Source organism: Strongylocentrotus purpuratus, unplaced genomic scaffold, assembly GCF_000002235.5.
Source record: "Strongylocentrotus purpuratus isolate Spur 01 unplaced genomic scaffold, Spur_5.0 spur5_scaffold_5, whole genome shotgun sequence".
Lineage (NCBI taxonomy): Eukaryota > Metazoa > Echinodermata > Echinoidea > Camarodonta > Strongylocentrotidae > Strongylocentrotus > Strongylocentrotus purpuratus.
Genome location: NW_022145611.1, coordinates 22,421,178 through 22,447,471, shown reverse-complemented (window position 1 = coordinate 22,447,471; position 26,294 = coordinate 22,421,178). Strand labels below are relative to the sequence as shown.

The 26,294-nt window shown below is 36.1% G+C and overlaps 2 protein-coding genes and 1 non-coding gene across 3 annotated transcripts; 2 read left to right on the top strand and 1 right to left on the bottom strand.

The window, feature by feature from the left end:
- Nucleotides 1-2,282: 2,282 nt before the first annotated feature.
- On the top strand, nt 2,283-2,355 carry TRNAI-GAU. The gene has a single exon. It is a non-coding gene; the product is annotated as a tRNA-Ile (tRNA).
- A 2,204-nt stretch (nt 2,356-4,559) lies between these two features.
- Nucleotides 4,560-14,292, bottom strand: LOC591774 (BRISC and BRCA1-A complex member 2). Its single transcript, XM_791326.5, has 11 exons — nt 14,060-14,292; nt 13,189-13,265; nt 12,551-12,648; nt 11,688-11,879; nt 10,844-10,918; nt 10,180-10,280; nt 9,520-9,619; nt 8,955-9,025; nt 8,528-8,610; nt 7,542-7,695; nt 4,560-6,420 (listed from the first exon to the last, which is right to left on the bottom strand). Exons 1-11 carry the CDS (start codon nt 14,188-14,190, stop codon nt 6,354-6,356), a joined length of 1,149 nt encoding a protein of 382 aa, XP_796419.3. The 5' UTR covers nt 14,191-14,292; the 3' UTR covers nt 4,560-6,353.
- A 1,764-nt stretch (nt 14,293-16,056) lies between these two features.
- LOC591748 (steryl-sulfatase) lies at nt 16,057-25,758 on the top strand. Its single transcript, XM_791300.4, has 6 exons — nt 16,057-16,148; nt 16,661-17,016; nt 20,217-20,339; nt 21,949-22,632; nt 23,199-23,483; nt 24,741-25,758. Exons 2-6 carry the CDS (start codon nt 16,731-16,733, stop codon nt 25,151-25,153), a joined length of 1,791 nt encoding a protein of 596 aa, XP_796393.1. The 5' UTR covers nt 16,057-16,148; nt 16,661-16,730; the 3' UTR covers nt 25,154-25,758.
- The last annotated feature ends 536 nt before the right edge of the window (nt 25,759-26,294 follow it).

Sequence of the window (26,294 nt, the reverse complement as noted above, 5' to 3'; positions counted from 1 at the left end):
AGGATCGAGAGAGGAAGATAAAGTGAGAAAGGGAAGAGAGAGAGAGGTTGAGAGAGGGAGAGAGAGAGAGAGAGAGAGATAAAGAAAGAGAGAGAGAGAGAGAGAGAGAGAGAGAGAGGGGGGGGGGGGGGGGGACAGGGGGAGGGGGTTTGGGAGAAAGGGGATCAGTGCTGAGATTGACAGAAAGGAGGATCCGAAATATTTTGGAGGAGGATGGTGGGTTCACAGTCCCGAGCATTGTTTTCAGTTCAAACTCTTTTTTTCTTCATCTCCTTCTTTCAAAGGAACGACGACCCTTTCCACCCTCCTGTGAATTTATTTGCTGCCACATCTCTCTCTTTGTATCTCCATCGAGAGAAATGTCAGCAATTAGAGTTCTTTAACTTTGCGTTTCACCGTTGCTATGTGACGCACGAAGGAAATATGCCAACTATTTCTATTTAGAGCCGAGCTTGAAGTTTTAGAACAATTTTCGATCATAACACTGAGCTGAGTGAGATTATCATTCTCATTGAGAGTGTATTATGTCATTAAAGTGAGATAACGTGGTCCAGAACTGTGTGGTTTGTTTAAAATTATTTAATTCAACCATATACTCAGCCTTTAATCAAGGCACATTGTATTTCAGTATTGCAGTGTTTACTTGATGTTTGTATTGCCGTGTATGATGTAGTGGGTGTGAGAACACAGTAATAAATATACAGTCTGCTATTGATATTTGAATATAATGACAATGGGAATGACAGAGTGACAATGACATTGACCATTATTTTTCGTGACGTTCTAAGATGAAATTAAAAAATAGTTTTATTTACTGGCCTGTCGCTGATCACTTCGAAAAAAGAGAAGAGTATAATCGTGTATATAAGTGAATCAAAAAGTCTACTTAACGGGGCTTTTGAAGTAGATCGTCGTGCTATTATACACAATAATGTGTTATGTGTGATCAATAAATATTAATACTTGCAAAAAACTTGCACCTGAATTTACTGGAGTAACAATAATAGTTCAATCGATGATTATGAAGCTCATATTGTGCCTATGACAGGCATATCGAAGTCAAAGTAGTGTAGTATTTCAGTAATTCGGAATGGGGGACCTTCACGGTTTTGGTATTTAGTTTGCCTGCCCCATTCCTGGCAACATGTAAATGCTCATGGGAATCACGATAATATTTTACATTGTTTTTCATCTTTTGTTTTGTATGATTTGTGCTTCTATGTAATTCTTTTGTATTCATTTTGCTTTGCCGGATAAATAATAATTATAATAAAATAATTCAGGACGGTCACTGTAGACGGTTGAATGATGGCGAAAACATTTTCGAAAAAAGCCGAAGGAATGAAGACAAATATTTGTAAATATATGATCGTTATCAAATGAAAGAAAATGATTGCGTGCTATGTATCACTGTAAATAGGTTATGTTTGTGAAGGTGTAATATAAATTTTCTAATGCAAATAGAATGGAATCGTAAATAAATGCGCATTTTGAATTGAAAAGAAAATTAGTTCGGGTAAATTGGAATGCATTATTGTTTGAGGACATTGATTTGTTAATATAAATTTCTGTTCGTTACATCACTGAAAAATATAAAATGTATCACAAAGCTAAAGTATTGAGTGATATGCTATTTTCTCCTGACCTTTCCTATGTAACTATACACAACAACATGCACTTTAATCTATATTGATAAAAGAAACTTTCTTGTTCATCAAGTCAATTTTGTTTTGAGTGTTGCATTACTGATTTCAACTAAGTGAAGAGAGAGAGAGAGAGAGAGAGAGAGAGAGAGGTGGAGAGGTTAAAGACCTATATAGACATACACATACCAAGGAGGAAGGGAGAAAATTAAATAATGTAAGTTTGAGTATTTGAAGAAAAAAAATGAAAACAAAAAGGAAAGAGAGACAGGAAGAGAGCAAGAGAGAGAGAGAGAGAGAGAGAGAGAGAGCAAGTGAGGGGTTAACAAGACGTAAGACAAAGAACTAAGGAGAAAATGAAATGATTAATGAAAGACTGAATAATTTAAAGATAAATAGAGAGAGAGAGAGAAAGAGAGAGCGAGAGAGAGAGAGAGAGATACAGAGAGACAGACAAAGACAGACAGAGACAGACAGAGACAGACAGAGCCAGAGAGACAGGGATAGGGGTGGGCATAAATGTAGAGAAAGCCTGAGAGGCGAGTAAGATAGAAAGAAAGATGGAGAGAACATATAACTCAAAATAATGATTCCATGAATTTATGAGCAGATTGAGGAAGGGAAGTCCTTCAATCCGCAGCCTCGTTGGCACAGTCGGCAGTACGTCAGTCTGATAATCTGAAGGTCGTGAGTTCGAGCCTCACAAGAGGCAGGTTGCTATGTCTTTTATGACAGTTTTTTTAGCCCATTTTTATTGTTACATCTACATTTGAAATTGGTTGAATTGCTCCAAAAGAATTGATAAACTATCAGTAAATGAAGCATTTATTACGGGATAATTTTATGGTAAATAAGCTGATAAATAGCTTTCATGAGAACCCGTCAATGATATATTTTGCATAGCAAACGAATCATGATATAAGCCTTACTTTGAAACAATGCTGTTGAATATACATATATATATATACAGTATATAACATATGTGTGGGCTCCCGTCGCGACCAAATTACATTAGTTGGGGCCTCTGTTAAAATAACTCCAACTGAGCAACACATATCATGTCACAATCCAAATAAAACTATTAGTACAACAGTGTGACTGGAGGTGTATATTCATTGAAGAAATTAATGGACATTGACTTTGCCAAATTAGATTTGGAAGACGGCCATTTGGGAGGGTAGAAGTTAATGGCATAGAGGGTCGGATTGGAGATGATAGTGAAAATTTGCCGCTATAACCCGAAAAGTTGCGACAACTTCTTTTACCAATACATCTTTCTCTCTCTCTCCTCCTCCTCTCCTCTGCTCCCCAATTCTACCCTCTTTCCCTCTCCCCTTCCTGATGTAGCATTGTTGGTATTAACCAGGCAATGTGAGGGAGAGTTTACAATATGAAACAATATGAACGAAAATTAGAAAAGATTTTGAAAATTGTGATTCAGAAGACGCATACACAACCAGGGTTATTTCAAATGGCGAAGTAAACGGCCTTTGTAAAATTAACTAAAGCCCAAAGCACATCAAGTCATGTGAATATAAATTAAATTATTACATACTGCTCTTGATTTCTGCTTTGAGAGAGTGAAGTACTATCTCTCTTTATTTATTCCATTTACTCTTTAAAACATAATGTAATGATCCCTTCTCTGCCCAAAGATTTTCATTTCCACACAACTGCACCATTTTTACACCAGTAGACAGACTGCTCTCCATTCTACCCCTATCCATCGCCATCTCCCGATCAACTTCCATTCCTAAGACAGAACATTCCTTCTTCACCCAAGCTCCTATCTGGGTATCATGTATCAAGCAAGATACTGCATCAGGTTCCTGCACTCATACCAGTCAGGATCATTCAAGCTTTAACCCCTCACCTTTTATTACAAGGCAACCATGTAATGAGAGCCTAAACGAATCCCACACCCTCCTACCACCCCCACCCCCTCAACTCCACTCAGCTACCCACAACACACATCGATACTAAGTAATCTCCCTTATTCCGACAGACACATTTTAAAGATATTATATTCCTTTTGAAGGCGAACAAGTATAGAACTATTATACTATATGCAAATAATAGCATATCATAAACTACTATTTAAGAACTCCCCTCCAAATATAGCATCTGTAAACTGTCTTTTTCATGTAATAGTCAATTGCTTGATTTAGAATGGAAGTTTAGACGGGTCACCAAATATCTTGCAGTTACCGGGTGCCAAGTGTATACACTAAATCAATGATTCTTTATTAAATCAGCCCTACTCATTGATTTTGACCTCCAAATCTGTTTGGGGACTGATTTTGTCCACAGAACTAATTTTCTCGGAATGATTTTGTTACAGGATCAGCAAACTTAAAAAGAAAATCATAAGCATTACACTTCCAGCTACATAATCAGCATTTATATGTTTTTTGTACTACTATCAATAGTACTTAAAAGCCTATCTGCACTACATAATTTTATACATGTATTTGCTACAGGATAATGCCGATCCATGCCAATTTGTGTTGTTTGGAAAAACTCTACAAAAAAAACCATACTCCTCTTGGAGAAAAAAACTCCTCATAAGAAATCCATTGGAAGTGGCCGATGTAGAAGGCATGTGATAATAATTTGGGGCAAGAAATCTAAGATAATATATTTCCATGCTTGTCTCTAAGTAATGCACAATATATAATTCCATGTGTGTCATCACAGCTATTGCCAATAAGAAAAAGTGAAAATACCACACAATTGTAATGAACATTTCAATTCCGTTTTTGTTTTCCATTATCCGAAGAATTACAAAAATAAAATCGAGTTGTAACATTATCTCCCATGCTTGTGTCGCTTGTATCATAGTTTACATTAAAGAGAAAAATGCACTACTAACTTGAAAACAATGACACTAATGGAATAACCACAGACACAGTCATATTACTCAGCCAAAGAGTTATCTTCTTTAATAATTGAATAATATAATGCATAGCTTTTATAATAATATAAACACATAGTACTTTATACAGCACTGTCCAAGACATTTACAAGAAATAGTTAAGTAATTTCAGTTGCCAACACTGACACAATATCCAGATGTTGTATGAAATTATTTTTCTTGGCAAATTGCAATGGGCAATGTGCTGGGCTCATCATAAGCAATTCTTCTAAAGATCTTATATTTGTACATCAATCTGTCTTCATTGGTCTAAACCAGTTACCCAATACAGTCTTCTACTTATCTATAGGAAAAATCTTTGCTTTTACTCTGCACATTGTTATTTCAACCGACTAACATCGTTTAAATGAGGTCCACTAATAATAATGCCTGCTGAACTCTATGCTTTCATTTTGGACAGTAGCATATTTCTTGTTAGCTTAAAAAAGTTATACAACTTTTCCTCATCTGATGTAGACCTTAATTTTTTAACATCTCATATATTCAGGGGTGCCAGTTAGAATTGATCAGAGGGCCTGAAAATCACCTAGAATGAGTTATTTTGTACACAAAAAAAGCCTTAACTATGGTCTAAAAATAACTCGCCAGGGCCTGAATTCAGGCAATTACCTGAAAACTGGCATCCCTGTATATTGTCTGTAAATTATAATGGTCAGTTACCTGACATATGGGGTAACTTGGCACAAGGAAAGATTTCAGGCTTTTCATTCCAACATACCTTCATCATCTCTAATAAATGTAATGTTAAGGAATAAAAACAAGGACCTTCATTTCTTAGAAATTCTTATATTTTACACAATAATATAGGGCAAACATAAAAGAACAGCTGTACAACATTTTCATATGAAGTATTGCACTTTTTTCTGGATCAAATGAGTTTCCCTTTTGTTAAACTAAATTCCACAGTAAACTTTAAATATATAATTTGGTCATGTTTACCCTGGGTAGCTACATCAGCATCCAGACTGTTAGAAATTGACTGGTATTTTTTTGTTTTGGGGTGGTTTTACGGAAAGAACCATGTTTACAAGTGATCCTAGTATAGCTCACTATAATTTAATCTACTATAGGAATTTCCTTATGTAAATAGTGCATGAGTTAAAATAATGAATAGATGTATCATAAACTATTCAAAAGGCCTACTTGAAAGTTTGTAACAAACAGATGATCATTTATTGTGTTTAATTTTTTTTGTTAGGGTCCTTTTGTATTCCTAAATTTCTGAGAACATTTAGTACGTTCCAAACATGATGGAAAATAATACCTATCAACCAACAAACATATACAATTTTCTGATTGAACTATTTCACATGGCGTTTGTTTGTTATTAGCATCTGGATGTCTAGAATAATATTGATGAAAATTTCACCATATGTAATAAAATGTTGATAATACTACAAGTAAAATATGACACTTTTGTGACTACACTCCATTTATTTTGTAGGGGAACTATTACAAAGAGAAATCCATAGGTTTGTCTAAAATATGACATACATCCCAAATGACATCGTGTCAGTTACTAGTAAGAGATAAGATATTATTAAGCATCCTTTACTGAAAACTCCTGACAATGTAAAATACACAGAAAATGAAAATAGTTCCAAACGGGTACAGAACTCAAGCCACCAGTACTCCCATCACAACATACTTGGCCTAACATGTCGTCAGACGAAGCAGTGTAGAGGTCTTTACACCAATAGTTCTATGAGCAGAAGCCTTTGATGCATCATGATGCAGATCAGTTCATGACTCCCTGATCCCAGATTCACTCACTCTTAGGTAAAGCGTCCACTTGTCACTGATGCTCTCTTAAAGTCCTGAATGTACTGCTCCATGTACACTCTGTAGGATAGATAATAATAGAAAGATTAAACGAGAACTTACCGTTTGAAGTTTGATCTTTATTTTAAGAGAGAGTAGTAGGAAGAGCTCTTATGGAGACTCACAAAATAAAATAAAGCATATACCACTTCAAAGACTGATTGCAAACATTCACAGGCAATCGCTGAAATACCCCTCATCAATGGTAGTGATATATACATCACCATGACGGGACTGTGAATGGATTTTGTAATAAATTGCAAAAGGATTGGATCTGAAAGTCTAAAGATGTATTCAAATCATTACTTGATTGGGTCCAGAATAGTCTTATAATGTCATCATCGAAATTATGGAGTATAGAAATTCATTCTTGTCAGTCAGAATACCAAATCAGATATAAGTCAGTGGGCAGTTGTACGACTGATGTGACATAAGAAAAATTCAGATGCAACTGCTCCTCTTATTCCTGCAATTTTGTACGAACTTTCAGGACCTCAATCGGAAGACCTGACACATCATAACTTTCAAATCTTTTGATATCGCACTTTCTTTTACAATCTAGTTATAGTCAGGATGTAAGGAGTGCATTGAGCTTCAGTAAGCCGTCACCCCAACCACCTTCCAATCAATAAACTAATCTAAAATGAGGTGAGACTCATCTGTAACAGGTAAATTGTTACATTATTGATGTAAAAACTTTTAAAAAATAAAATAATAAGTACAAGATTTAGAAATGTGTTTTCATATATACATTTCTGTACAATAGTTGTGGTTCTTCAAAACCCCATGTATACATTTGTCAGATTTTCAAAACTCGAATTGATATCCACAATATTCTTATCATTCTAAACAGTTGAAGAATATGTTTCTTCTATGTTGTAGTAGTCTATGAGGTGGGAAAAGATTTTATATTTTTTTGTTTTCATTTTGGTAATTTGTTATAGATATTTGACAAGCTGCAATTACAATTCTGGGGCCCGTTTCATAAAATTTGTTTTCTATAACAACTGCAAAATTTTTATGACAACTTTGCTCTCTGCCAATCAGATGCCATGATTTCAGTAGCTTATAACAGTAGCTTGTAACTTGTTATTGATAACAAGTTTTGTGAAACACCCCACTGATCTTCAATGCAGTCTTACTTGGCTCTTTCAGCCATCTCATTGCCACTCCATCTAGGGCTGTATGGATAGTTGGCTACTACTGCTTGGAAAGGTTTCCCCGATGACGTTGTATGATAGACCGACTGGAAAACAAACTCTGGCTGCTCACGAGGAAAGAAGCTTGGTATCCGCACTGAAAATAAATGTCAAGATTTAACTTCGTCATTTGATACCAATACAAATATTGCAAGTGCTTAAAAATATTTTATGAGGCATCATTACCTATCCAATCATTTTGACAATACACTAACCATTACACAAGAACAAAGTTCTTTATGGTTAGCATCAGAGCATGAACAAATGTTATGCAACGAGGCCAGTCTAGTAATGAAAGATTGAGACAAAAAATGTAATCCAAAGAAATCTCTAGATTGCCAAAAGAAAAATAAGTAGAATCATGATAATAATAATGAAGATAATGGTGATTTAAAGCATTGATATGGTCCCATATTTCTGTTTAAAAAAATCAAAGGCGAAAGCTCCTCCAAATACACCCCTTAATGTGAAAGAGGAGTAAAAAAAAATACCCCCCTCCACCTCCGTTGCTTTGTATATAGTGTCAGGAAGGTTATCAAATCACTGCTTATGCTTTTGAGTAATGATGAATCAGAAGAGATATGCAGTGCGTCCCAGAAAAAATGAATCTGAGAACTATCAATGTTTTATCATAACTTAATCACAATTATAATTATTAAATGACACATATTTGTAAAGCCTCCTCTTCCTCTTTCATTTGATGCAACTCATATTATGATGCATGTTTCATGCATGAGTGATTAAAAACAATTCTCGGTTTCGTGTTTTATGGGATGCACTGTATAGATTTCGCCTTTGCTTAAGCCAAATGAGTATTCACTTGATATTCTTAATAAGCTGACCTCCACGTATTGATCAAACAAGTCAAACCCCTACTTGAGCAATTCTTTTTTAAAACTCATCCTTAAATAATGAATGGGGAAACTCACCATGTAATATGAAATGAAATTCCTGCAACTCAAACAGGAAGGATGCTTTGCTGTATCCCTCAGAGTCAAATTCAAGACATGATCTACAATCACACAAAAATATAACAATCAAGGTTAAAATATAACTCTGAACAGAATTCACTTAGCTATTCCAAAAACAAGAACTGCATACATTTTGATACTTACTCCATATATCATCTTTAAATAAACACTTCTACTACACAATATACAATATTTATGCTGCAACTAATTGTATTGAAGCGGTTTTGTTACTGCTATTCATAAAATCTAAGCCAATGTTATCATTTGACTTCACTCATCGCTACGATTCTAGTAACTAACATAAGAACAATTTTACTTGAGCCTTCACATTACCATTTTTACTTCAAGGAGCTATGGACTATAGCAAACAATGTCAGTGAAATACCTTCCGTAATGACTGATGAGAGCTGCCACAAATTCTTTCCTCTTCTGATATCCTTTAACAACTTGCTCCACCTATTACATGAAAACAAAGTGACAATGATAAGATCTGCTTCTCAGAGCAGAATACACCAGCCTGTAAAGAAGCATTTAGAAAGCACTTTTCACATCTCAGAGGAATTGATTACAGAATAGTGGTAGATTTTCTTCAACTTATCTTACAAAATATTTTAAATCATACACATCGGGAAGGGTATATATATTTAAAGCAGTATGGTTAAACTATAGACCATTTACCTTTCCATTGGCAATAGTGGTACAATTCATTTGAACAACAGTACTAAATCAATCTACTTTCATAACTCTTTTGCATAATATTTGATGGCTTTGTTTCTCCTTTCAATGAGGTATAATGTACCATAATTTTATATGTTCAATTATTCATTAACCGATCCTTAATCTAATCATGTATACATTCTCAAAAAGTATAAGCTACACATTGACACAATAGGTGTAATTGCGTACAACCACTTCCAAAGTGGAAGACTTCCCCAGAGAAGGAAACTCACCAGGTTTTGTAAGAGTTCCAGGATGAGTCCTGTATATTCCGTGAGATGACCCCTGTTTGAGAAAGCTGGTATTCTAAGACTTGATGAACCTCCTAATGCTCTGTCAAATCAACGAGAGGCAAAACAAAAGATTAGAATTACTTCCTCTAAATATCAAACAACCCAAAACAGCATACAACAGATACAAATGCTACATAGAAGTTATATTTGTCACATCAATTTTCTGAGCATGATAAATATTACTGATTTTCATTCAATTATCTAAATTAACTGAAAATCTCAAAACTCTATGTGCATTACCACATGCCTAATATAGGTTTCAACAGAGATGATTGAGTGAAATAGAAAATATGTACTTCTCAAAGCATCAAAACAACTGATACTGCCAAATAGAAATACCTTATACATTCAATCATACAAGGTAAATATTTATACCGCTCTATAGATGTACACAAATAAACACATACCAGCAATGATAAAAATAATTGTATCAGGCCTACTATAGTCACAATTCAAGCTATGATTCCCTTCATCAAAGAATGTTACGTAACCTCACCTCAAATGCCAATGTTGCGGTATATCTACCGTATGAAATTTTACCTAAAAAGACAGAGAAATTCAGTTTGTGGTAAAGAAGTGATTCTAGAGGTAGGAACTGACCTTTCTACCCTTGGTGAAAGGAAGAGTTGAGGAGATGCTTTGTTACCATCGATACCTTGGAAACTAACTAGAAGAATGGCTATGTCATCTCCTGGATTGTCCTGGAAAGGAATGGAAAGAAAGAGCATCAAGCAATAAAACAAGCATCTTCTATGGAAATGATTGAATATCTTGTAAATAGAAACTCTCTGGTACATTTGTAAATGGAGCTCTGTAAAATTAGACAACAAAGTGTTATTTTAGTCAATGCTCTCGAAAGTGATCCGTTATTGTACTTGACTTTTGTCTTCTTCTACCTGTGAAAGAGCAAAACTTTCCTACCTACAATGTAACAGGCACACTATAAGATAAGCATGCACTTAACTCACCTTACTATTTCTGAAAAAATACCATTATTTCATTCTATTTGAATGTGTGTACAATTAAAAACAACCAGGATATGCGGTCTCACAGGAACTGGATAAAAGGAACTTGTGTAGAATGAAGTCTCAATAAAGACAGATTGTTGAAATAAACTGAAAGGAACCTAAATCTTTCCTGTAAGAAAAAAACCATTTGCCTTATCAATTACCAACTAACTATTAACCGAAATCATGACAAGGCTATGCATGTAGGGATTTTCCTTAAAACTTAAAAATAAACAAGAGGATTAAACACAAGGTACCTTGATCAGGTATGCTGGAATGTCTTTGAAGTCCACTGGTAACTTTATCAAGAAATTGACAACTGTATCTCTTGCCTGTTGAAAGAAAGAAAGAAAGAATACAGTATGTATGGGAGGTGTGAAGAACGTATTTTGAAGCAACTTTGACTTGAAAATGCATGAACATCACATACACCTTGAGAAAATTCAAGGTCAAGGTAAGAGTATATCCCCATATGCTGCTGTACATATAATCTTGTCTCTCTAGTAACCAGTAGCATAATGTCCATAGTGGATTATGTTCGACTCTTGTTTAATTCAATTACCGGGGGTATGTTTTCTTCAAATGCCCAAGAGGATACGTTTCTGCTATAAGTAAGAAAAGGACAATAGCCATTGGGCATTGGTATATTAATTCAAGAAGTTCTAATGCAATGTCCAAACAGTTCGACATTTTTTAAAGTAAGATTAAAGATATTGACAGGTGGGATGAGCCAATGGGTGTCAAGTCACCCCCCCCCCCCCCCTCCACAAAGGAAAAGAGAGAGAATGGTATCCAATCTCTTCTTGGATCTACATGTATGACCATGATGAGGTGAATAGCATAGTTTAAATGTCATAATCAGAAAGCCTTTAGCCCTTCGTCCCTTTACCCTAAATCTCAATTGTATCAGAGAGAGAGAGAGAGAGAGATGAAAGTCAGTTGATCTGACTCAGAATGCTAGTCTTGATATTTCCTGACTCAAATCACACAAAAATGTGCGCGAGGGAAAACTTATTCCATTACACAATAAGAATCTTGGCTTTACTTTGACCAATGTCATCCTAAGTACTCAAGATAAAAGATGGACTGATCTTAACTTACATAGGATGTTTTCTGGACTTGGTGAACTTCAACATCTGTGAAATGACTGGTTTCCACCAACGACACATATTCAAACTGAAGCCTAGCATTGCTGCCGAGTAGCCTTTCTTGATACTTCTTGTACTGAGATAGTAGCTCTCTTATAACAAACACTAATGACTTTGGCTCAGTGTGGTCCCAATTAACCAAGCACTATGGAGATAAAAGAAAACTTCAGTTGAGACACACAATACAGATTTCAATATAGTACTTTGACCAAAACAAAACTTAGCATAATATCAAGTACATGAGCAGTTTAAGCACAAAGTCAAATACACGCATATATCTGCACCATTAGATCCAGCTGAACAAATTTAAGAACCGAACCTTTGAAAAAAGAATCATAATTCATCAATAATTTTGTGAATAATGTTAAAATAACCTACAAATACCTGCACACATCAAACTATCATGGATACTATCAACCTAAAGTGTAGAATCCCACCAAGGGGTTAGGGGGCATTTTCTCATCAATTAAATATTTTAAACATGCGGTCTAGGTTTAAAAAAAGAAACAAGTTGGTCTGCTTCTAGTTTGCCTTAAAACTATCAAAAGTTAAAAAATAAAATATCTACATGTTTCAGTAATATTGTCCATTGTGAACTACAAAAAGACAAGCTGGCTAGTGGCATTGAATTTCACATTCAATACCACCCATCCACCTGGGTTGGTTATTGTCAGAGACGTGACCGAATATTACAACGTTTCTATGAGAGCTCTGCAATTGGAGTATGAATCTACTCTAATGTCATCCCAGAACATAATATCTTATCAGTATACAATGTACGAATATGAATATGAATAACAAAGCGAGGGCACTTACCTTGAGTTCTTCAAGATCTGGAGCAAAAGCTCGGTCATGAACGTCAAAGATGAAATCAGGTGGAAGAGATGGATGTAAACTGTCAAAGATCACTTGCCCTGCATCAAAATGGGAAATGATGAATAACTGAAGCCACTCATACAACCATATGTCATATCTCACAATAATCCAATCACCAACACCTTTACAATAAAATCATTTATTTTATTCAAAAGTATATCCCTTTCTCCAATATGATCAATCAATTTCATTTGACACAAACGCTAATTAAATTGCATTTTTGGTACATGTATGTTTGAATATTGGTATAACACACAGACTTATGTGTCTGGGCAAACCAATTTGTTTGCCCTCTAAAGAGCGAGAAGAAACAAAAGCTATTCTTACAGACTACAATATTAATTTTTTAATAAATATAGAATCATACTATCTAGAATCAAATAAAATAAAAAAAATTAAATTTTCACCAAATACATAACTTTAACCAACAAGTGATTTATGTTCAGCTGAGAGAGGAAGAGAGAGAGAGGGAGAGGGAGAGAGAGAGAGAGAGAAAGAGAGAGAAGGGGAGGGGAAGAAAACTGACAGACATGTAGACACAAACATAGCAGAAGATAGAGAGGTACTAGACTGCTTACATGTAAGTGAATTTCCAGCATAAGGAATGATAACTTTGAACCTGTCACAGCTGTTCCTCGGGTTCTGAGTGATCCTCCTACATTCATAGAAAAATTACAAAGGGAATGAGGAAAAAAAGAATTATTAGTGGTCAATAGTGTATACATACATGTAATCAAAACCACTCCTGCAAACATAAAGATGAAGGACCACATGGATGGATGATGTGGGAGAAAAAAAGTTGTGCAGGTAAAAAAAAAAAAATTAACCAGTAGTTTCCTATACTTGTCTATCACAAAGACCATGAAGACGTTGCTCAAAATTCCTGCGTGATGGTGAGAGCATAAGCTTCACATATGTTGTCAACCACGACAAATCAGTTGTACTTTTGTAATAAAGCTAAATCTAGATATTTTTATTTTGTAATTCTTCTTCTTCTTCTTCTTCTTTGGGTTAAGTCTACCTCCTTCACAGTTGAAGATTCTTGCACAGAACGCTTACCCCCAGGCCGGGGCCGGCCTCCCTAATTTAATTAATGATAAAATGAAAAGGAGGAAAACTATGATGACTTAAATATGAGAATATTATGACAGTTTTTCATTGTTTTTTTGTTGTTAAAGTAATTCTTCAGAAACATCTAGCCCTAGGGTCTACTTCGGAATAAATTGTGAATTTGGCACGTTGCCGTTATGTCAAAAATAAATTTCCACATTCTTATCAAATTCTTCACCGAGTTTGAAGTGTGTTGCATGACTGAAAGAAGTCTCCTCCAGCAAACGTCCAAGCCCAAGGATGGTATTTTGCATCAACATGATCAGTGATTTTTATAACTAGCTATACACAAATAACAACGCGTGGGAATGTATAACAATTTTACTACTTTTCACTCACCCGCATTTTGGTTCGACAACTCTAATAGTTCCACCAAGAACACCAAGTTCACCATCTGGTTGATAAAGAGCATCCACGTAGCATGACAAGTCGGGATCAAGAAAACTCAAAATTCCAATTCCACCGCTCATTTTTACTTTACAATTTTATACATCACAGTACAGAACGGAAATAAATGGGATGCATAACAAAATGCAAGGGATTTTCATTAGCGAAGAGTGTTTAGTTCCGAAACTAAGCACGCGAGCATATGTGGTATACTCTGGTAGTAAGCAGAGCTAACGTGTTCACCTCGATCTGCTGGCCTCTTTTGGGGGTGTTTGGAGGGGGAGGGGGGGGGGGGGGGGTGCATATGGGCTCAAAATATGCAAATCCCTTGTAGTTTTGAGCCTCTGTAATAAAAGAGCTGAGTAAAAAAAAAATTAATTGTTATTATTCTTATAAATATATATTTATATATTCTAATAAATCTTGAAATGTATTAAATTAAAGGTAATACAAAGTTTTGGTATTTTGGGTCATGCATTTAGAAGCGACTTTACAATATTCAATGATCGTTGCGCGATTAAAATGGAGTCTTAAGTGATGAAATTGTAAATAATAAACTCTAGCTTTATGTCGTATATTAGATCCCTCTCAAGGCTGAGGCTTTAGCTTTAAAACAATGTTTCTTGATTACAAAAAATTAATCGAACGATTTGTTATATTTCTGAAGAATTCCTAGCTGTGTTTGCTTAATTTATATCTGTTTACATTGTCTTTTTTCAATTCAATTCAATTCAAAATGGTTTATTAAAATACTTTCATTGCGGCAAAGCAGAATTGCGAAAATTTACAATAACACAGTGACAGTTGATAAAATGCATTTGGTAAACATGGTAACATAACAATCAAACTATTATTCATTGATAAAAAGTACAATCAGGATGGATGAAACAGAAAAGAAATGGGAAAGAGAGAGAGAAAGAGAGAGAGAAAAGGGGAGAGAGAAAGAAAATGAGAGAGAGAGAGAGAGAGGGGGGACTGCACTTGGGATGTACTACAAGGAGAGTAGGAGACAGAAGCTGTTCTAACATGGACAGACAGGGTAGAGAAATAATGATGAAAAGGAAATAGTTAATGAAGGAGGATGGTGTAGAGGATAAGAGAGAGAGAGAGAGAGTGAGAGGAAGAATGAGGAGAACACAAACAAATTGATGCAGTTATTTATCATGATATAATAGATTACACTAACTTCAAATAAATATTCTTATACTGTTATAAACATCTCAGCTGATTTATAATTTCAATTAAAAGTTTGAGACTAAATCATTGTTAATTATCATTATATAAAATGACAATTTTTTTTTTATTAGAGAAAAGAAAAAAATATTGTCTCATTGGAGAATAATGTGCTGACATACTGATATATCAGAAGAAGATTATGAAACAGAGTTTTTAAATGTGGGGCAGAGGGGGGGGGGGGCACAATTATTAATGGAGTCAAAATAATATGGGGGAGTCTGAGGAGGGTGTGGCCCCCCTCAGAAGTTGAAAGAAAATTGAATTTTTAAACTCATTTGGCGCAATTTGGTGCATACTTTCTAGTAATACTGAAAATCATTGACTAGATACCAATGGGTTTTTTTCCTGAAAGGAGTCTTATGGCACTATTACAAAGACTCAGAGACTTATTTGCTATCATGACAAGCTTTGTTTTTCGAACTCGCCATTCTTGCTCTCGAATAAAAATCAGACTTTGAAAAGATGAGATAAGATATGAAATATCTGAAGAAAGAGGAGACATGAGACATGTTTATATTTATATTACATAATACATGGCGAATGTAAATTTTTGAGCCCATTTTCTTCAAGCAGCAGTTTCCGCCTACCGAGCGTACTACGGAAGTAAGGGAGAGTAAATTGTCTTTATATTATGAAAGGCGCGCGCGAGCGGGTAGGGTACGGTATGTGTGCCACTGTGGATGTGCATATTGGTACCGGTATAGCTAGGGATTCGATTGCATAGGATCTTTGTCAACTAATGCATCGTCCAAACCCCAGCCCGTACATTTAATTCGATTTATCTTTGACAGTGACACTGTGAGAGGTAAGTTAAGGCGAATCACTGTCATTCTTCTTCAACTTTCAAGATAATCTGCCTCCTTCAATACTAAAGATTCTTGCAGACCTGATTGGATTTGGGGTGTGCATTGTGCAGGCGCAGGTGCAGTGGCCGTGGACCAATGCACTACACCGGGGTTTCCCCTAACTCCAGGGAGCTCCGACCCGACGCCGATGCCATGCCGAAGACGTCGGAGCTCCAGATCCAGAGCTCAGAGCCAGTTCTTGAAAACGATTCAAACAGCGGGTGAGGTCGAAACCAACGACTGCTCCGGGCATCCGGTCAACTATTTGAAATTATCATTTGAAAATGACTTCGATGGGAAAAAGGGTGATTCTAGACTCTATAACCAATTCATCCTCCCTACAGACTTAGACCAAACATTGCCTACCGGTAGATCTAAAGCGTAGATCTACTTGTATAATAATGAATACAACTGTTTTATGTTTTAGGAAGAAATTCTATTTATATACTTGTACAACTTTCCATTTCTACAGATTGATGTCACATGCATTGATGTGGTATAAGGTGTCGTCATCATACTAGTCACCAGAAGGACATCAGAAGATGGCGCTGTTATTAAACTCCACCCATGTTATCCTGTTGCTCCTGGCAACTAGCATCGTGGCTACAGCAAACGAGAATGGAGAAAGAACAAAACCTAACATCATTGTCTTTCTTATGGATGATGTTGGCATGGGGGATATCGGCTGCTTTGGAAACACCACTATAAATACCCCAAATATTGATCAGCTGGCCAAAGAGGGCGCCAAACTCACACAACACATTGCCCATCCTATATGCACACCAAGCCGAGCTGCTCTTATGACAGGCAGATATGCTATTAGAAGTGGTAAGACAGAAAATTCTTGTTTATCAAAATGTCTAAATTCAATATTAACCTTATACGGATAATGCACTTTAACATTTTCTTTAAACACTTCCATCTTTCAGGATAGAATTAGTCAGTTTCCAACAACCGTTTCCCCTTCTCTGTGCTAATATTTTAAGTTTCATGGATACCCCGTTATGATCACACTTCAACACTGGTTTTATGTCGATTAAATAAATATATGAAAAGTGCTCTTTCGACAAGAGCCAATAATCTAGTCTTGAATAAATGTTTAATGACAGCTGCCTTCTCGTAAACTGTTCCCTTTCTGGAAACGTTTTCTTCCACACATCTATAAAGTTATTATTTTCCAGAATTTTAACAAAATTCTGTTTTGTTAAGTATGCACATATATTTGAGACTACACTTTGTTTTCTAATCTTTTTCATCCATATACATTGTACATAAAGATGAATAGACATGTTCTTTCGGTGTATTTTTTGCTGGAGCATCACACATTCAAACATTAATACATTTGATCTTGATACAAAATTCTTAGTGCAATAGACCTACCATCACCTTTGAAATATATGTTACAGTTATAGGAAGACTTTCCCTGACTACACCTTTGGAATGGTTTGTACCACGATCAAACAAGCAAAGTCCTTTTCATTCTTTAGATACAATATTTCTATGTTTCAAAAATGCTATGTTACACTTTTGGCGATGGAGCCAAAGGAATAATTTCTTTCGCTTCAGCGCTTCACGTATCCCTCGCACAATTAACGTAACAAAGTGAACATTGTTTCAGTTTCACATTTGCTTTGTCATTCGTTTATTGTTGCTTCAGTATATTTTGTAGTGATATTGTACTGGTATTTATTTCTTTTTCATTGTTGATTTCTTCTTTCGTTCCATTCTTCCTGTAGTGGTAAAAGGTGACTCGGGTGATAGAGATGAGTCTTCCTCACCACTTTCACTTTGTTGGTCATCAAGATCCCTGTTAGCTTTTTCATTGTTTACAGTTTCACAGTAGCTTTGTCATTTGTTCATTATTGGTTCAGTATTAATTATCTGATTTTTGTAGTCACATTGTACTGGTATTAATTTCTTTTTCTTTGTTGATTTCTTCTTTCGTTTCGGAGGCATTCTTCTTTTAGTGATCAAAGGTGACTCAGGTGACATAGATAAGTCACCCTCACCACTTTCGCTTTGTTGGTCATCGAGATCCCTGTCCCATTCACACGCGTGCTTGTTGTCATCCCCAGTCTTACCATGCAATCTCGAGTAATGGATCGCTCCATTTGATGCGTACGCAGAAGATTATTCCTTAATGCATGAGGCCGATCATGTTCTCTTAGGTGATCGAAGATCCAAGACTTAGGCCGAGGCCGAGTCGACATTGCTATTCTGCACTGGCTGATGCACAAGCTTGGAACTTATAGATGTCAATTTTTCATAGTTACTGGTACCGGTAATACTTTTAACAAAAATGTCATGACTCTAGTAGTAGTAGTAGTAGTAGAATGGTTTATTAAAACAAAAGGAAAAAGGTAGCCCGAGAGCTTAATTACATGCAAGTTTTACAAGCTCAGATTTTAAAAAACAATTCAACAAAACTTAGATATAAGTACAAATAATACACAGTAAAACTTATTACATATTCCATACTTGCAAAAGATTTGAAGTTACAAATAGTATTAATTCATCATTATTGTTATTTGTATTATTTTTTTATTATTAAGTGAGGAATAATCATATTTCAAATAGAAATTGAGGCTGATTAATTGAGTTTATAACTAGTACAAACTGAAGATTTGTTGGACAGGAACTGTTTACATCTTTGAGAAGAATCATTCATCGTACTAAAATACTACCACTTGGGAAATAACATCAAGCATGCATGTTTGATTCGACCAAAATATATGGCAAATTATAAGCCTTTAAGTTTTCACAATACTACTCGATTATGTAATTCAACACAGTCACACACAATATATAAGGATTTATCATAGAAACATAATTTAACAATACTGACAGAAAGAGAAAGTGCAGGGATAGAACAATTTAAAGAAATAGAGAGAGAGAGAGAGAGAGAGAGAGAGTATAATGGAGATATAGATATTGAGGAAGAGAGGGTAAAATTTGAAAAAAAGAAGGAAGAAATGCAGAAGAGGAGAGAGAAAGAGTGAGAGAGAGGGTGGCAATGAGGCATGAGAAGAATGGAACATATGGATATGGGACTGCCTTTTAAGCAATGTTCTGTTCTTGACTTTGGTCCTGTCCAAAATTACAAATATGTGTGTTCCGTATGTTTCTTGTTCAAGTCAGTTTGATCTGACAAATTTGTGTGCTTTCTGTGTAAACTTGAGACAGAGCTCTTCTCAGCGAACATGGAGATTGGAGAGTTGGAAGCTTGGTCACTAATGGGGCATTTGGATACATGTGTAATATCTTCCTAGGATAATTCTTAGTGCCTGTTTTTGTACGTTTTCAATCTTGTTGGTTTGAGCAATGTTCAATGCAGACAGGGCCGGCATACTAGAGGAGTGGTCTAACAAAGCCTTTATGTATACTGTAACTAGGTCGCTGATTGGGATCTTAACGTGTTAATTTGGCGGAAAACATGAAAGACCATATGGTATGCAAAATCTGTACGTTCCATTTTGAGGTATCTTTTATGGTTACACCAAGGATTTTCACATGGTAACCCCTATACCAAAAATCTAATCAGTTTATCCTTGCATGCTCATTCATACTTCATCCAAGTTTGGTTTGAATTGCTTCTCACCTTTTCAAGTTATCGCGGTACAAGATATTATTCAGCAATTTTCAGAAGTTTTTTAGCTTTTGCCCATTGACCTTTGATCATTTCTGCCTGAAATCTAATCAGTAAATCTTTGTAATGCTCATTCATACTTCACCCGAATTTGGTTTGTATAACACAGAGTTATCAGAGCCTTAGTGATTTGCAACCCAACTCACAGTGAACAAACTTTGTGAAAATAGAACCCTAGCAAAATACGTGGTATTTCGTTTATTATCTGTGTAAAATTATATACACTTAAAATATTGCATCAAACCATATTATGTTCACAAAAATGTATGATGAAAAAAAGAAAAAAGATTCAAAAACCAATAAATCAAATCAAATCAAATATACATTTAAGTAATACTAACTTTGCTATCACTGATGCCTTTATTTTCTTTCATTTAAACAGGTATGACATCTTTCCACATCATGAGAGTAATCTCATTTATTTCAGCACCAGCTGGACTTCCTTCTAATGAAACAACAATAGCAGAAGTAGTGAAAGATGTAGGATACTCAACAGCCCTCATAGGTGAATATAACACATGATTCACTACTCTAAACCAGAGAGGTGAAAGAAAGGAGTGGAATCAAGCCGCTTTCCTTTTACCCCATGCTCCAAGATGCCAAAAAGTTATGCGCTAATCTGCAACTGTTGACCAGGTGGTGAGATAAAAGAGCGCATGAAATTTCAGAATTTAGAATTTATACATCAGAAAATGTTATCCCATCAACTGTTTGCTGTCCCTTTCAGGGATTTCTCATAAATTGTTGAATGTATAATGAGTAGAACAAGCGAACACAAACTTGTGTAATTTCATCCTTTTTTCCAACTGCAAAAATACAAAAGAACACGCGAAAACATGCATTAGCAAACTTAATGTTATTGAAGATTGTAAACCATGGATTAAATAATGGGACATTAAAACATGCACAAACTAGCATTATCCTACAATATTGAGTTTTTGTCAGGATTCAATTTTTCTTTTACCAACTCTTGCACACAAATTATAGGAAGGACGGAGTATTAAATTTTTGAAAAATTGTTTGCTGCACTATTCCCAATACAATCCCCATATAAAGTTTAGGAAATTTTGCTGTTAATTTAATATTTTGTAATAAATGTGAAACTGGTGCCTGGCCTCCAAAGTTCACCGCAGTGGAAGCGCAGCTTGGAGCATGGAACTTCAATGCCAAGTGGAATATTACACATCCCATTGTTATGCTTTAGAACAGGCCTTCTCAACTGGCGGTGCGCGCGCCACTTGTGGCGCATGAGGTCAGTTGGAGTGGCGCGCGGCTGTTCCAAGAAATTAATACAAAAATAAATAAAAATTTAAATTTAAAAATTAAAGAAAGAAAAATTTTAAAAATCAGCAAAATCAAAAAGTCACAGTCAAAGTTGAGTCCAAAATGTAACCAAGCCATTTTGTTTGTTTGATTTTCACTTGATTTTGACATTTTCCGTGTTTATTGCACCAAATTAACTACATATAAATTTACTTCCAGTGTAGATTTTACCCAGGAATCGTACTAATTATTTCACTTCAATATGAAATTATGATTGATATTTTATGGAATAGAAAGGTGTTAAAAATGTCACACCTGGGCCTTAAAAAAGCCCTAAAATCCACTAGCTTCCAGGGGTCTCGCCCCCTGGACCACACCCAGTATCGGCTTGGTCGCTACGCTCCCTCGCACCACAGTCACCAAACATACAGGTTGGCACTTCAACCTCAATACATTTTTGTTTTGGCACTTCTAATAAACTAGTTGAGAAGGCCTGCTTTAGAACTAACGAATGCGTTTGAATAAATTACAAGAGTTTCCTCTCCTTTCTTTCACCTCCCTGTCTAAACAATGAACAATCCTATATCTTAATGTTTAAAGAAATATTAAGGAGAATGTTTGTCTTTGAAAAAAATGATGTTGTATAAGAGAGACAATCCATATTGTTTTTGTAGGATGAATTACGGGAAGTTCAACAGAACATGGCATGTAAAGATGGTAATGGAAATAAACGAAAAAAAAAAAAAAAGATAACTTCAGTTTTGTACATCTCATGATGCACGTTGTATGTAGACAAATATCCATTACCAGAGGTTTACAGTTTGACACATGCTTTTTTTTTCAATATGTAGGAAAGTGGCATCTTGGATTCATGTGTGAGAAAGAGGACGATTGTTCAGATCCAAACAGTCAGGGTTTTGATTACTTCTATGGTCTACCTCTCACAAACATCTTAGACTGTGGTCATGGAACAGTGTTTGAGGCGTGGAGGAAAAACTTCTACTTCGAGGTAACCGTCACTATGGTTGTTCTTGTGCTAGCAACGTTCATCCTGGTCATGTACAGCATTGTCGGGCAGAGAACGTTGGTCGCTGTTGTCGTGGCAAGCTCTTCATTCTATGTGTTCTGTCTCGTGATGCCGCAGTTGATCGCTATGATGAATTGTGTGATTGTAGAGAATCATAACGTGGTGGAGCAGCCACTCTCCTACACCAATCTCACCCAGCGTCACACACAACACGCCCTGGATTTCTTGGAAGAGCACAAAGAGGAGCCCTTCCTGTTGGTGATGTCTTTCCTGCAGGCTCACACTGAACTCTATGCTGAACCTCACTTCCTTGACAGGAGTCAGCATGGGATTTATGGAGCAGCGGTGGAGGAGTTAGACTGGAGTGTTGGAGAGATCATGGGGGCGCTGCACAGGATGGGCGTCGCTGATGACACCTTTGTATACCTCACCTCAGATAATGGGGCTCATGTTGAAGAATACACCAGGAGTGGAGAGAGGGAGGGCGGCTCAAATGGAATCTATAAAGGTGATTACGATGACTATGACTACGTGTGACTGTATGTACATCTAGCATGTATGGTTGATGAAATTAATCATGTACAATTATCTCTTGATATACCATAATTTATTTTATTAATGAGAGTTTAATAATTCATAGATATCTATCCAGCTTTATGTAAAATATCAATTGGAGTAGTCCTTCGCTTTCAACTGCTAGCTCTTTGGTAATATTACATTAGCTAAGAAGTTATTACAAGGTTTCGAGAATATGCAACATTTCTTTAATAATACAGTAATACCCCCTTTTTACTGGTAGTCTCCATGGTCAATTAATGGATTTAATAAAGTTTTAGTTACCCCCCCCCCCCCCCCCCCCCCCCCGGTAGACTTACATACAATATATACATAAAAAACAAAACTTATTATGAGACATTTCATTGTGCTCAGTAGAAGAATGTTTGAAGGGGAATTCTCGAAACAGTATTGATCAGAAATGCACTCGCTTATAAATTCACTTACATGTATGCCAGACTCTCAATGTCAGACTCTCAATGTCATCACCTTCATATATCTTATTTACACTGACTGCAGGTGGTAAAGCCAATTGTTTTGAGGGAGGGATCCGTGTTCCAACCATAGTGCGCTACCCTGGGGTTGTCCCTCCAGAATCCGAGGTCTCTGAACCTACCAGCATAGTTGATCTTCTACCTACTATAGCTGGTCTGACAGGTGGTGAGATACCAAGGGATCGCATCATTGATGGCAAGGATATCATGCCGTTACTACAGGGACAGGAAGGTGGTATCTCACCTCATGAATTCATGTTTCAGTACTGTGGAGGATACATTCATGGGGCAAGATATCGCCCAAGGAAAGGTGAGATAATATCACAGCTTTATCATGATATATGTGTTGATATATTTACCTTGATTTACCTTGATGTTGGGCTTCAAGTATAATTACTTATATGCCCCTCTGCAGCAGGATTAATGTCTGTATGTACTGGGGATTGCGCCTACGTCGGAGCTCCGGACAATGCAATAGCAAGGAAACATTTCTTTAGGGTTGTACATGTCATATTTAGCTCTCCATACTTTTTCCAGGTTGGATTTGAATGAGTTTACAGATGGGCTATCAATTACATAAGCTGGAAGCGCATTCCATAAATTGACGACTCGCTGTGAAAACGATCCCATTCGGATAGAAGTGAAGGCTCTAACTTTTGATAGTTTGAAGCTGTGGCCACGTGTTCTGTCATTCAAAGGTCTCAGAAAGAATTGGTTGGGGTCACTGCGGTCAATCCCATGGAAAAGTCTATATGTTTGTATCATATCCGCTCTGTGACGACGGTATGCAAGTGTGGGCAATTTCAAATGTCTAAGCCGGTCAGAATATTCTACAGTAAAACCTGCTTTAGTGACCACCTGTCTACAAGGACCACATTTCTAGTTTCCCTTAAACATGGTTTATCATTGAAACATGTAATAAAGGAACCTGTCTACAAAGACCCCTTTGTGTGTTTCCTTTGGGCGATCGCTATAGACAGGTTTGACTGTACAACTGTAATTAACTGTTCAGAGGTAAGTGTCATATTGACCCAGCTCTAGCCGAGCTGTACTGATAAGTTGCTCAAACATTCCAGGAGTTTCTATTTTCTGGTAACCATTTACTGCACCTGGGTCGACAGTGACAGATGTGCATTAATGTCTTGCCAAAGGATGCCACAGCTATGTAGTTCAATTAGTTTTCCAGTAGATCACAATACTTGCATGTACATGCTGTAGCCTATGAATGGTGATGATATTTGTATTGTAGTTCATTTGGAGAGAATCTGCTCCTATACTTGAGTTGTTGATTGAATATTACAAAGAAATGTTTGTATATAGGGACTTGCCAAACGGCACTGTAAACCAACATAAACCGATTTTGAACAATATATTATGTATTACAGTCATGATAATGTTCTTATCCCAAACACTCATGAAAATCTATCTCTAGTTGTTAATTACTTGGCACATTTATGCATTATCTTTATACAGTTTATTTACACAAATAATATAAGAAGCATACATTTTTTCGCTTAAATCCATGGTATACATACAGTGTAGTAATGTCTTTTATCTCTTATTTCAGGCAACCGAATATATAAGCTCTTGTTCACAACTCCCAATCTGGTAGAAGGACCCCATGGTACTATGGGTTGTTTTGATGCGTATCCCTGTAGATGCCAGGGTCCCACTACAACCAACCACGACCCACCTCTTATCTACGAGCTACGATCTGATCCTTCTGAGACTACCCCTCTGGATCCGACCACACCCAACATGCAGGAGATCATCAGGAAAGCCAAAGCAGCCGTTGCAGAGCACCAGGCATCCATCGCACCTACGCCGTATCAGTTTGCCTTCATGAGATTGATGCCAAGGTTTCAGGATCAACCCTGCTGTGGGACGTTCCCATTCTGTAGCTGTACTGAAGATCATTCTACAGGGTTCTCCTATGACGACATTAAGCCAGGTGTACCTCATAAAGACTGGACTAGCTGAGGGCAAAGGTTAAGGGTAACGTCATAACCTTCTTCTGGTATAATTGTCATACAATCCAATTTCCGAGTTATAATATAATTTAGATTGTGTCAAATCATGTATGAAATTATAAATAGCTTTCTTTAATATAAAATCAATCTTTTAATGAAAGTGAGAGGTTTGAATTTATCCTAATTCACATACATGCAGTTTTATTATTCTACCTTTATGCAGGGCTTCACACTGTGAATTGACATCGTCAGGGTATGTATACATGATCCTCTATTTAAAGTTCTAATATTTGACGTTCTGGACTTTGATTTGTTGGGTCCCGAGAGTATTTTGCTCTGTTTTATATGTGGTAATATATCACAAGGTTGTATATGTGAATGATCCTAAGGTACTAGGTGTTGTGTATTCTCATATCTTAAAGTTGGCGATTACTAGAGCTTTTTGAAGCTCAAATTTGTGCTATTAATAAGGCAGTTTTTAATGTCCCACTTTAAACTTGATATTGTTTAATAGTGAATTTGATCTCTATGTTAAAGGTACTATGTCCCATTTGCAGGCCAAAAAAAAAATGAAAAAGTTAAATTCCAACTGCATTTGAAAGATAATACTAATTTAGAACTTCCCTAAAAAAGGTGGTGCTTGAAAATGTCTTCAAGGGGGAAAATAACGACTATTAGTTGTCAAATCGACTTTAGGGCTATAGAGCCCAAAAGTAATAGTCTTGATTTTCAGACAATTGTACCGAATGGTCATACATTTTATGCTGCGCAAAGATTCAATCTTATTAATCTTGGCCATCACAAGAAGTGGGTTATTGATGTAGACAAATGCTCATGTACCCTTTACAACTCTTTTCATGTATGTTACTACCAAAGAAGAAAAAAAGCCAGTCAGTCACTCATTAGTGTCTGACAGTGAAGTCTAGCAAGTAAATGGGTTTCCTTGCATAATTTGAATATGAGGACACTGCTAACGTTTAAATTTCACAGATAGGACATACATGACATATTCATAATTCCTGCAAAGTTCTACAGCATTTGAGGTTGGCTGCAAAAAGGACATAGTACCTTTAAAGAAAAAGTTAATGAAAATGAAATTTAGCTTTCCCATTTTCATGTAAAAGAATATCATAGTAATATCGCCCCCATGA

Coding starts and splice junctions, on each gene's coding strand:
- LOC591748 (XM_791300.4), top strand. CDS start 16,731: ATGGCGCTGTTATTAAACTCCACCCATGTTATCCTGTTGCTCCTGGCA. Junction 20,340..21,948: donor ATACTCAACAGCCCTCATAG/GTGAATATAACA, acceptor TTCAATATGTAG/GAAAGTGGCATCTTGGATTC. Junction 23,484..24,740: donor AAGATATCGCCCAAGGAAAG/GTGAGATAATAT, acceptor CTCTTATTTCAG/GCAACCGAATATATAAGCTC.
- LOC591774 (XM_791326.5), bottom strand. CDS start 14,190: ATGAGCGGTGGAATTGGAATTTTGAGTTTTCTTGATCCCGACTTGTCA. Junction 9,620..10,179: donor CTTTCACCAAGGGTAGAAAG/GTCAGTTCCTAC, acceptor TTGATTTGACAG/AGCATTAGGAGGTTCATCAA. Junction 6,421..7,541: donor GAGATGGCTGAAAGAGCCAA/GTAAGACTGCAT, acceptor TCTATCCTACAG/AGTGTACATGGAGCAGTACA.